Raw genomic sequence first — 13,383 nt, 5'->3', positions numbered from 1 at the left:
TCCTGCATGCACTCCCATCAGGGCTGAGGAACCTGCACCTGAGATATGTGCCCTTGACTGGGAATCAAACCCCTGACCCTTTGTTCCTCGGGCTAACGCTCTAACCACTGAGTAACTGGCCAGGGCCCCAGTGGTGTGTTATTGTAGTTGTCTTAGCTCTGCTCGGCTGTACAAGAGAATGTGAACACTGGGGCTAGAACATGAAATATTGAGAAATCACTGATTGCGCAGCACTGATCTAGGTGCTGGGGATACTGTGTTGAGTAAGACAGATGAAGCCTCTGTTTTGGAACATTCTAGCGGGGGAACAGAATGAGCACACAGACAAAAACAGGAAGAAGCAAAGACTTGTGGAGAGCGATGTAAAAAGGGTTGGAGATAGCAGCTCAGAGCAGTGCAGCTCATGGTGGGGACGCAGTTTGGGGTAGCAGCTTGCTGGTTTGTGCACCCCGATATGTGTCCCTATGTATACAGCAGGTCTCTATGTTTTCTCATGTTTATATACTTTCTCTTTGCGTTTTGATTTCCAAATAATAGGTAAGTTCACACTGAGAAAAATGGTAAATACAGAATATCAGCTTCAAGTTTTTGTCCATTTATTTTTATTAAATTGGGGTTGGTTGATTCTCTACTTCTCTTGATCATTACCTTAAAGGAAAGAAGGCAAGAGCAGACATAGACTTTGAATCCTCTCTTTTTTACCTGCAGATGACTCCGAGAGGAAGAGTGTGGATGAGTCAGCCTCTGAAGAGAATCAGTTTAGTGATGACGAGTATATGACCCCTCTTGCCACACCTCCTAACACCCCACCCCCCGAGACGAGCAGCAGCAATGAGGAGAAAACACCTCCATTTTCTATCAGCGAAGAGCAGCTCCAAGCACATCTATTGAGCACAAAGATGTATGAGAGGTATTCTCTGTCGTTTATGGACCTCCAGATCATGGTGGGACGAGTGAAGGACAATTGGAAGCATGTCCAGGATATTGATGTGGGGCCAACCCACGTGGTCGAGAAATTCAATGTTCACCTACAGTTAGAACGCCGATTGATTTATACTTCAGATCCCAAGTACCCCGGAGCCGTGCTCTCAGGTAACCTGCCTGACTTAAAGATCCACATCAATGAAGATAAAATATCCGCCCTAAAGAATTGCTTTGCTCTCCTCACCATGCCAGAAATGAAGACTTCTGACTCTCAGATCAAAGAGAAGATTTTCCCCCAAGAGGGTCAGCGGGGAACTTTGCAAGACTCTGTAATGAATTTAACCCAGAGCATCGTGATGTTGGAGCAGCACACCCGGGAGGTTCTGGTGGAGTCACAGCTCCTCCTGGCCGAGTTTAAAGTGAACTGTATGCAGCTTGGTGTGGAGAGCAATGGCCAGTACATTTCCGTGCTCAAGGTGTTTGGGACCAACGCTCACTTTGTGAAGAGGCCTTACGATGCCGAAGTCTCCCTAACTGTTCATGGTTTGCTCCTGGTGGACACCATGCAGACATATGGTGCAGATTTTGACCTTTTGATGGCGTCACACAAGAACTTGAGCTTTGATATCCCAACAGGAAGCCTCCGGGCTAGCAGGTCCCAGTCTCCTGTCTCTGGATCCAATGTGGCCCCCTTCACTAATGTCACTGTGAGCGACCCGTCAGCGGCTAGTGTCTCACTTGACAGAGTTCTCACCAAAGAACAGGAGTCCCTCATTAAATTGGAGTATCAGTTTGTGAGTTCAGAGTGCCCATCAATGAATTTGGATAGCACTCTCCAGGTGATTTCATTGCAGGTAAATAATTTGGATATTATTCTAAATCCAGAGACAATTGTGGAGCTGATTGGTTTTCTTCAAAAATCCTTTCCCAAGGAAAAGGATGATTTGAGTCCCCAACCTTTAATGACTGACTTTGAAAGAAGCTTTAGGGAAGAAGAAACTTACCAAGCTACATATGAACAAAACACCGAGGTTGCAGTGGAGATCCACCGACTTAACTTACTGCTCCTCCGGACAGTGGGAATGGCGAATGGAGAGAAATATGGCAGAAAAATTGCGACTGCTAGTATAGGTGGCACCAAAGTCAACGTCTCAATGGGGAGCACGTTTGACATGAATGGTTCTCTCGGTTGTTTGCAGCTTATGGATTTGACACAAGATAATATTAAGAACCAATATGTTGTCAGTATCGGGAATTCCATGGGCTATGAAAATATCGTCAGCGATATCAGTTACTTTGAATCTGTATTTGTCAGAATGGAAGAGGCAACCCTCCATGAAGCGTTGAGTTTCACATTTGTGGAGAAATCGAAGCAGGAATGTTTTCTCAACCTCAAGATGGCTTCCCTGCATTATAACCACTCTGCTAAATTTTTGAAGGAGCTGACATTGTCCATGGATGAACTGGAGGAGAATTTTCGAAGTATGCTGAAAAGCGCAGCCACCAAAGTCACCACCGTGCTCGCTACCAAGACAGCCGAGTACAGTGAGATGGTGTCACTCTTCGAAACTCCAAGGAAGACGCGGGAATCCTTTAGCTTGGAAGACAATGAGATCTATGGGTTTAGCCCAGCTGCCTCTCATGCCGACACTGTAAAGCTAATCTTGAACATAAACATTGAATCGCCAGTTGTTTCTATCCCTCGGAAGCCCGGGAGCCCGGAGTTGTTGGTAGGACACTTGGGACAGATATTCATCCAAAATTTTGTGGCAGGAGATGATGAATCCAGAAGCGACCGTCTGCAGGTGGAAATCAAAGACATCAAATTGTACTCTTTGAATTGCACCCAGTTGGCAGGCAGAGAGGGTCCTGGGTCTGATGTAAGCCGGGCGTCTTACCCTCCCTCTGGGTCTGCCAGTACCAACAGCCAGGAGGAAGCCCATTTCACCCGACATGATTTCTTTGAATCTTTGCATAGAGGTCAAGGTGAGGAGTATTAATCATATCTCATTTTATTTAAAGGCTAGAGGCCTGACGCATGAAATTTGTGCAAGAGTAGGCCTTCCTTCCCCTGGCTGCCTGCACCAGCTTCTCTCTGGCACCTGGGACCTGGGCTTCCCTCGCAGCTCCGTCTTCCTCTGGATGGTCGTCTGGTCTAATTAGCATATTATGCGTTTATTATTATAGATTCCAAACCCAGCTCATGTATACTTTGCTTAAAGCAACAACAAAAACCTTTTTTTTTTTTGAATTATCCCCAGTTACTATTTAAGAAATCACACTGGAATTTTAATAGAATGCTTCATATTAGGCTGACATGTTTTCAGCTTTTCCATCCAATGCCATATTTGGTGAAATAATAATTTTTTAAAGTGGCCCCCTTTGAAATTGGGTGAGTACTTATATATAGGGATGTTTCAGGAGTGGATTCTGTGAAAAGTACTGTTTAATTTGGTCAAATACATCTGCTTTTTTAATTTCTAAGCTGTAGGTATTTCCTGGTTAAATATCGTAGTCCAAGGCAGCTAGAGGGATTGACATAATAAGAATCTGAAATTTAGCCTGTGGATGTTATGTCTTCTTTTTAAAAGTGTCCTGTCATCTTTTGTAATGGGTTGGTTCAGGGTTCTAGGAATAATATGCCCAATCTGATATGCTAAAACCAAACAGTTCAATCTGTTGGTCTTGGCATCCTCGGAAATCAGGTAAGCCCTGGAGCATGGCTTTATTCATTGGTGAAGAAATAATGCCTTTGAGGAATTCTTCCTCTGTGCTTCTCAGATGTTAATTCGCTGATTATTTACATGCTTACCCAACGATTGCTTTCTCTGCTTGGTATAAAAGCTGTTCATTTAGAACCTTGTATTGTCCCAATTCTGACTTGGGCCCATTAAGAGGAATCCATCTATGTCTGGAAGCTGGGTAAGGATGAGCAAGTTGGTTTGAAAAATGCCAGCTCGGGGCTACGAGAAGCTTATTGTAAACCCTGGCCTGGATTCATGTTCACCACATCGTATTTTGAAGCCACCAAATGGAGCATGTCATGAAAATATTGTTTCTTTTTGTGTATAAATTGATCTTGTGCCTCTGCTTGCTTTGAGTTTTGATCTTGGGATAGTCATCAAAGTTTGTATTCAATCATGGACCTCCTGCTCTATTTCCTATATCCTGCTCTTAATCAGCGATAACGCGGTATGTAATAGTGTTCTCAGACTGTCATTTCCTCTCTCTTATGCCAGCCTTTCACATCCTGAACAACACCACCATTCAGTTTAAACTGGAGAAGATCCCTATAGAGAGAGAATCTGAACTGACTTTCTCCCTTAGTCCAGATGACCTGGGAACTTCTAGCATCATGAAGATCGAAGGGAAGTTTGTCAATCCAGTTCAGGTAAATACCTTGTTAATTTTCATGCCCAGACAGTTACAGTCACCTATTTTATATTTAGAATATATATTTATATATTTTCATACTACATATAAACTATTGGGAGGAAAATCTATAAATTCAAGGAGCTATCATTAATGCATATCAGTATTGATAACTTTGTTCTAGTCAACATGGAGTCCTTTTAATGTGTCCTTTTATCCCTGGGGAATCAGTCTTATCAGCCGTCTTCGTGTGTAGGAGGGGTGTGTTTTATAGAGGAAGAGGGCAGATCCTGAATTCCATTGCCATTCAGAAACGAGGAAAATTATTGCTTAAAAAGGCAGTGTCTCTTTCCCAGGAGGACATAATTCTAGTCTCACTCTGGCATTTGTGGCCCAGCCTATAAAATAATCTGATGATATCTAAGCTGTTGACAGATCCTTTCAGGGGAGAATTAGACTTAGTCTTGCCCGCTTTGAAATGAAATGGGCCTGGATGGGGATTACTTACGTGTGTGTGTACATATATTTGTCATCCCTTTTCCTTTAAAAGTGTAATTTTTCCTGCTTTCATAGGGATGAGAGAAAAGAGCATAACATTATAAAACAGCAAGGACAGGCAGGATCTTAGGACAGTGGATCCTAGGCTTGGGCAGTAATTGGTCATCAGTCTGTCAGGAGTGCTAACAGAAGGTGTGTACTTTTTCATATCAGTGGTTCTTGAATATAAGTCTTTGGGTGATAGAACTATCCCCAAAGCTTTTCTCTGCATTTTCATCTTAAATCCAGCACATAATGTTAATTCTATTGAATTATATTGACTTATTCTTGTAGTTATTATTGCTTTACTATAGTTTTTGATATTCTTTATTACAAATGATTTTAAATTATTAAAAATAATTTTAAGTAACTTAAAATATCTTATTATGAAAAACTTTAAACATACACAAAAGTAGACTATCTAATGAACCTTATGCACCCATCACTCAGATTTTAAGGCAAATCCCAGACCCCATGCCATTTTTATCTATATTTTTGGAATGTATCTCTACAGACTACATACATTTTTGACACACCTACAATAATGTTATCATGTCTGGTGAAATAAATGAGGATTTCTTAGCATCATTAAATTTTAATCCATTTTTCAAAAATGTCTTTTCACTTTAGGCTTGTTCAAATCAGGGTCCAGACAAGGTCTGCATGTTGCATTTGTGGGTCTCTATTAATTTAGGTTCCCTCTCATTTTTCCCCCCAGGCTATTATTTTGTTGTGAAAACCAGGTCAGTTGCCCTGTAGAATGTCCCACATTCTGGATTAGCTGTTTGTTTGGTGTGTTACTTAACTTGTCCACCCACATTTCCTGTAAACTGTAACGTAACTCTACAGGTTTAACTGGATTCAGGTTCATTTTTTGTTGTTTTGTTTAGGCCAGACACTTCAGAGGTAGTGCCGTGGACTTCATAGTGCATTGTATCAGGAGACATGTAATGTTTGATTGTCCCTCAGTGATGCTAAGATTGGTGATTGTGTTCCGGTGGCAGGAACCTGATCACTTCATTGCAAAATTCTCATTCATTCATTCATAGAAGAGCTTATTCTACATGGATGAACCGTGATGGGATAAATTATTTAATTAGAGGTTACAAAATGATAACTTTCTAATTCTATCATTTTTATATCTGTTTGGAATTCCTCTGTTAAAATTTGCTCTTAAGTAAATAAAATTGCTTGAAAGTATTTTAAATGAGAAATTGTAATTAAAAACAAAATAAGGGAGAAAGGAAACATAGGTAGTAATAGATCATTACTATTACCATTAAAGAGCACTCTCTATTTGTTTAGCTGTAAACACAGGTGGTTATGCTGCTTGGTGATGATCAGTGGTTTTAGAACCATGGGTCTTGTTTCTCAGCCCTGTGGTACCACCACGTTGGACTTGTAGCAGCATTCCCTTCAGTTTCTGCAGTTGTTCTTGTGTGGTTAGGAAGAGTGATTCAGGCCTACAACCAGTTGCACTTATTGAACACTTATTATGTATAGGTTATTCCATGAGGTACTGGGGGAGGCCTTTAAATAGACAGGGTCAGAGAGAGGTAAGGACAGAAAAGAAACAAAGAGAAAGTTCTTGCCATATAACCTCTTTGGAAACCCATAAAAGGCAACTTGGGTAATTTTGGGGCAGTGCAGCTGAGTGCAATTAATGATGGTAACAGAATAACTGATTTTTTTCTCTTTGCATACAGGTGGTGTTAGCGAAGCATGTGTATGAGCAGGTTTTACAAACACTGGACAATCTCGTGTATAGTGAAGACCTGAATAAGTTTCCAGTCAGTGCGGCCTCCTCACCTTGCCCTAACTCTCCTCTGCCTTCCCTCAGTACCTGTGGAGAACCTTCCCTTGAAAGGAAGGAGAATGGATTGTTCAGCCACTCCAGCCTTTCTAACTCTTCTCAGAAGTCCTCGTCTGTGAAGGAGGTCAGATCTTTTACCCAGATTCAAGCCAACTTTTGTATATCAGAGCTTCAAGTTCAGCTAAGTGGTGATCTGACCTTGGGGGCCCAGGGGCTTGTGAGCTTGAAGTTTCAGGATTTTGAGGTGGAATTCAATAAAGACCATCCTCAGACCTTATCCATTCAGATTGCCCTGCGTTCTCTGCTGATGGAAGACTTATTGGAGAAAAATCCGGATTCTAAATATAAGAACCTGATGGTGTCTCGGGGAGCCCCTAAGCCGTCAAGTTTAGCACAAAAAGAATATCTTTCTCAGTCTTGCCCTTCGATATCCAATGTGGAGTATCCTGACATGCCTCGCTCTCTGCCTTCCCACATGGAAGAAGCTCCTAATGTCTTTCAGCTGTATCAGAGACCTACCTCGGCATCCAAGAAGAAGCCAAAGGAAGTCCAAGACCAGGACTGTCCCTTGACCCCACCTCCTTCTCCAACAGTAGATGAGCCCAAGACACTTGCTGGAAAGAGTAAATTTGATGATTCCTTGGTCCACATCAATATATTCTTAGTGGACAAGAAACACCCAGAATTCTCTTCCATTTACAACCGAATTAACCGGAGCATTGATGTTGATTTTAACTGCTTGGATGTGCTCATCACACTGCAAACTTGGGTCGTGATACTGGATTTTTTTGGAATTGGTTCCACTGCAGACAACCATGCAATGAAGGTACCTACGCCTGAGGATATTCTACAAAACGTGAAGTCAGAAGCAAATGCTCTGCCAGAGCCTGAACTTCAGGATCCAGTTAACACCAAGCTGGATCTCAAGGTATCGGCTCCCTTTCACTCCTTGAAGTTCTAAGAATGAATTTTAGTTTGTTTATTGAAATGCGATCATCCATTGGCAGGGGAGCTATATATACCTGTTACAAGAGGGTAGACAATGGCTTAGAAAAGGTCTGAGTGTAAACCCCATCTGGAGGCAGGGGAAGTAAACGGTTTAAAAACTGCCTTTGGTTTGTCTGATTCAGTGGGTTTCTTCGTTCCTCTGAGCCGCAGTTTTCTCATCTTCCCTCATCTAAGTAAGGAACAGACGTAGCTGTTTCATAGGCCAACAGGACTGTAACTGCCCCCCAAAAACAGACTTTTTTAGAATAAGAACTTAAAAAAAATATTTAATGTAAAGATTTTCAAATATATCACAAACAGAGAGAATCTTCTTACCTAATAATAGACAAACATGTAAATTGACCGTACCTTCGATACGCTTACCAGCCAATCGGGAGAGTATGCAAATTAACCTAACAAAGATGGCAGTTAATTTGCATACATAGACTCCAAGCCAGGGGTGGGCAAACTTTTTGACTCGAGGGCCACAGTGGGTTCTTAAACTGGACCGGAGGGCCGGAACAAAAGCATGGATGGAGTGTTTGCGTGAACTAATATAAATTCAAAGTAAACATCATTACATAAAAGGGTATGGTCTTTTTTTTTTTTTTTAGTTTTATTTATTTCAAACGGGCCGGATCCGGTCCGTGGGCCGTAGTTTGCCCACAGCTGCTCCAAGCGGTGGAGCGAAGCCTGACAGCCCTGGGGCCGGTGGAGCAGCGAAAGTCTCACGGCCGCGGGGCTGGCTCCAGCTGGAGCCCGGCCGGAGCGAAGGCCTGGGTGCCGGGTGCCAGAGGAAAACTGGTGGCAGCAGCCAGGGGAAAGGAAGGCCTATTGCACGAATCTCTTTGTGCAGCAGGCCTCTAGTCTATATATATAAAAGGCTGATATGCAAAGTGTCCCCTAGGGACTTTGATCGGGAGACCGGGAATTTGATCGCTTGCTATGACATGCGCTGACCACCAGGGGGCAGCGTGGAATGAAGGGAGGCCCTGGCCAGCAGCCAGAAGGCCCCTATTGGCCCTGATTGCTGCCCAGACCTGGGGACCCTACCCATACATGAATTTTGTGCAACGGGCCTCTAGTAGTATAATGAATGCCCATGTACCAAAACCTGTGGGAATCATCACATTTACTTTTCTCCTTTTTTCTCTTTGCTGAATTATTTAAAGCAGATTCTAGGTATCATTTCATCTCTACAAACTTCAGTCTTCATTCCTGAAAAATATAGACTTTTAAAATATAACTACAATGCATTGTTACATCTAACTACCTTAGCAAGAATTTCTTGGTACTACGTATTCTCTTATTTTCTCAAAAATGCTCATTTACTTGTGCATTGTAGAGGAATGAACGATTTAAGAAGCTTCATGTCTTTCCTTTGAGGTCTACAATTCAGTGGAATACTTTGCTTTTCTGAGCCATAGTTTACTCACTTACAAAATGAGGAGAATTAAAAGGACATTTGAATCTTTTGAATGGAGATTCAAATAAGGTTCACATGTTACAGTTGCTGTCATGTCTCTGAAATCTGTTAAGTAAGCCAGTTTTCCTTCTTCTTTATTCCCCCATGTAGTTGACTTGTAGAAACTGGGTTAGTGTGCTGTAGGGTGTCCCATATCTCGGATTTGCCATTTGATTCTTTTATCTTCTAATTTTAGAAATGGAAGTTAGTTCTAGAGACTTGATCAGATTCAGGTTCGAGTTTTTGGTAAAAACATTTTTTAGGTGGTGCTGAGTGCATCCTATTACTTTACGCCAGGAGGTATAAGACATCTGGTTGTCTCTCTTTTAGTGATGCTCCAATTCATGCTAAGATAGAGGGTTCAGGTGGTGACAGCATAGACAAGCAGCCATAGAGAAGACACTGCAGAGCCTGCGTTGTAGATTGCCCCTTTGAGTTCCTATCTTATCAGCTCTCTCCTTAGTCCTTAGATTATGGTTTGACTGGCTGAAGAAAGCTGAAATGAAATTGGCATCAATTTGAAGTTTTACCTTTCTGCTTCTTCCTTGACTTTGTTCTGTTGTTCTGTTAAAGGACACCCTTCCCCGCCCTCCCCCCCTCCTAGTAACATTTGTCTAACTTTGTCTTCTGTGTGCTTAGGTTCATTCACTCTCTCTCGTGCTGAATAAGACCACCAGTGAGCTTGCTAAAGCAAATGTGTCCAAATTAGTGGCACACCTGGAAATGATTGGTAAGTGGGGAAAAATCAAACTTGCAAAATCTGGTAAGAATTTGAACATCTTGCTCACAAATCTAATTGTCCTCACATGCTGAGTAAGGTGTGGAATCAATGGCTTGATTGCGCTTATAGGCCTGGCCATGGTTTATGACATTGATTCTCAGATGCTTCCTTATGGATGAGAATCATCTGCTCATCTTGTTAAAAATGCAGGTGTCTGGCACAGTTACCCCACTCCCGCCCCCATCTCAAGAATCTGATTCAGTAGGTTGGGATGGGGCCCTGGTGTCTGTGGTTTTAACAAACTCTGTCTGGTGATTATATAATTTTTTTGTCTAAACTGGGACATTTTTGAGAGTGAAAGGAGGCATTATTAATGATTACATCTGGGGAACGATTATTCGCTAATTACACCTGGTGTGTAACAGGCTGTTTCTGGGAAACTAGGGCGTATGTTCATTTGATTTATTGCAGTAAAGAAGGGGAGTTACCAACAGGGGGTGTGATTTTAGGCAGGAGGATATTGTAGCAAACCTGGCATTCTTTTTTTTTTTTTTTTAAACCCTCACCTGAGGATATGTTTTTACTGATATTAGAGAGAGAGAGAGAGAGAGAGAGAGAGAGAGAGAGAGAGAGAGAAACATTGATGTGAGAAACATCTGTTGGTTGCCCCGTATGATCAGGGATGAAACCTTTTGGTGTACGGGATGACACTCCAACCAACTGCACCACCCGGTGAGGGCCTTGGCATTCTTTCCAGTGGGACTCTGTAAGTTGCAATTCTTATAGAAAAACTGTGATCAGCTACATCAAATTTTAAATAGTAGGGATCTCTAAAGTGAATAAAAAAGTATTCCTTCATTAAGGACTAGGTAATGAAATATGGACGACTACAAGGCTCAAATGTTGACCCTGTAGTTAAAATAAGAATGTCTTTTGGGGGAGGAATGAACTGAAGTTGAGGTGTTTTTGCCTGGTATAAATCAGTGTCTAAAAGATGCCTAGCAGAGATAGTTCTTTGAAATTGGAGAAGCTTGGGTATTTCTTTGAGGAAATTAAGAATAAAAAATTAGTATGTGCTTTTGACTCATTGGGAGCTGAACTGGTCATCTGTATATATAAAAAGCCAGTGTCCATGATGACCAGGCTGATCACACGACCAGTCACCCTGAGGTCCCTCCCCCACGGCCCACAGGCTCCGATCGCAGCAAGGAGGGTGGCGGGCGGGCGGGGCAGTGAACATGGCACGCAGCGGCCGGTAGGTGGGCGGGGCTGCGAGCAGCGGTGGGCTACCACGCTCTATTTCACACTCTGGGCCTCTAGTTTTATATTGCTAATTATGATGATAAAATTTTACAGAAGCAACAGTTCAGCGTATTTCTTTTTACTATTCATCCCCTGTTGAGAATGACTCAGTAGACGTTCACTGCTCAGATGCCCGAGTTTCAGCAACCTTCTTTCTGCCCACCTTCCAGGGGCCTCCCTGCTGCAGTGCCAGAGTCTTCAGTGTCTGTCTCATTAATGCTGTTTTTATTTATTTTTTTATTAAATCATACCAAAAGCCACCTAAGGTTGCTTGAATACCTGACACATGTCTAATACTTCCTTTTCCATTTTTTTATCCATAGTACAGTGAGTAGAACTGAGGCCATTTCACTAATTCTGATTAGGAGTCTGCTCGCAGAATGGATCGTGCTCCCTATCTGTAGTTGTAAATGCTTTTCTCTTTAAATTGTGAACACATTTAGTTTTATTTCTTTCCTGTTGCAAATGTTCAAGTGTGATGTTGCTGTGTCATTTCAGTCCCCTGCGGACTTTTGCACTGAGACTACTTGAAAAGTTGCATAAAACATTTTTTCTGGGTGTGTTGGGATGCAAAAATTTGCTTTTGCCATGTAGTTTGATTAAATGGTGGGAAGTCTGAGGCATGTGTGTGTCAGACACATTGAAGGTGTGAGACAAAACAGGGTACGTAACATGTTCTAATCTCACATCCTTAGAAGGAGACCTGGCCTTGCAGGGCAGCATCGGGAGCCTGTCCCTGAGTGACCTCACAGCCCACGGGGAGTTCTACAGGGAGCGGTTCACCACCAGTGGGGAAGAAGCACTCATCTTCCAGACTTTTAAGTAAAAACCTCCATCTTTCTCACTTGACATTTTGTCATTATTGCTGGCTGTTTCAAATTCGTGTTGACTAATCAATGAAGAAAAGACTTAAAAAATTTACCTTCTTACACAAAACTGGTATGATCTAGTGGTGAGGAATCCTGATTCCTATTGAAATGGATCTGTGCTGAAGTGGGCTCCTCAGGTTTCATAAACAGATGGGCATGATTGAAATACTTCTGATTACTAAAATCCCTGGGCTCATGCTGCTCTCCCACTAACTGGTTATGTGATCTTAGGCAACTCATTTCATCTCTGTGCATCTGTTTTTGTCTCTAAATGTTGAGGGACTAAGATCAGTTTCCATCAAGCCGTAAACATTCTAGAATGATTGCAGCCTGAGAAAGTTGTTGAAGATGTAGGTGTTAAATTACATTGTGCATTTTTTTCTGTAGAAACAGTCTATATTGAATCTTTTCAGTTTTATAATTTAGAAGGCATCTTTAGGCCTACATAGTTATTAAAAGGCAGAAAGTTTAAAATGGTGGTTTTTTAACTTTTTGGGAAGCTGTTAGAAAATAGAAATATCCAGCTAGAAACCCTAATATTTTGGTGTAGGGTAATGCTCAGTCCTCCCCGCCCCCCAACTTGCCATAGTGATTCTAATGTTCAACCAGAACTGAGAAAACCTGTTTCTAAAGGTATCGGGGAACTTTTTCTTTCATTTTCAAGGGGAGTATGTCATACTGTACTGAGCATTTAGATCAGCCGTGGGCAAACTACGGCCCGCGGGCCAGATCCGGCCCGTTTGAAATGAATAAAACTAAAAAAAAAAAAAAAGACCGTACCCTTTTATGTAATGATGTTTACTTTGAATTTATATTAGTTCACATAAACACTCCATCCATGCTTTTGTTCTGGCCCTCCGGTCCAGTTTAAGAACCCATTGTGGCCCTCGAGTCAAAAAGTTTGCCCACCCCTGATTTAGATTGATTAGTTTCTATTGTTACCTGCCACAGTGGTGTGGTTCTGTAATAAATGAGATAATTAATATAAAACTCTTAATTCTGTGTCTGTCACAGAATAGGTGCTTAGCTAATGTGAGATCCTTTCCCCAGTGACTGTATCCTGTATACTAAGTTATTATTATGACACCATGCTCCATACTCCAGTAAATTCAAAATCCTTAGTAAGGTTTTCTAATTTGTCTTGGAATGTAGATGCTAAGCCTCTTTGGCCTACATTTCACTGGAGTTAAAATAAGACTTCTTTCTGCCTCCAGAAGAGTTTTCCCCAGGAACATTGGTTTGGTTGCCCAGTTTTCTTACACATTGTTTCATGTCTTATTTTTATTATCTTTTAAACCCATATTGTCACAATCGTTGCTAGAACAGAGTGAGCAGGAATAATTGCTTTTCCTTAAAGGCCCAGGTGAAAGGTCCGAACCACAGGTGGCTTGTG

The 13,383-nt window shown here is 41.9% G+C and overlaps 1 protein-coding gene across 1 annotated transcript in view; it reads left to right on the top strand.

Moving 5' to 3' along the window:
- The window catches only part of VPS13D (vacuolar protein sorting 13 homolog D), a 221,701-nt gene that overhangs the window by 34,227 nt on the left and 174,091 nt on the right, over nt 1-13,383 (top strand). Inside the window, exons 19-23 of the mRNA XM_081085636.1 lie at nt 709-2,910; nt 4,164-4,315; nt 6,540-7,574; nt 9,738-9,828; nt 11,817-11,943. Of these exons, the coding sequence (XP_080941762.1) occupies nt 709-2,910; nt 4,164-4,315; nt 6,540-7,574; nt 9,738-9,828; nt 11,817-11,943 (3,607 nt within the window). The remainder of the gene's footprint in view (nt 1-708; nt 2,911-4,163; nt 4,316-6,539; nt 7,575-9,737; nt 9,829-11,816; nt 11,944-13,383) is intronic.

The sequence above is a fragment of the Myotis nattereri genome (assembly GCF_964212035.1).
Source record: "Myotis nattereri genome assembly, chromosome: 3".
Classification (NCBI taxonomy): domain Eukaryota; kingdom Metazoa; phylum Chordata; class Mammalia; order Chiroptera; family Vespertilionidae; genus Myotis; species Myotis nattereri.
This window is presented reverse-complemented; position numbering and strand designations above follow the sequence as displayed.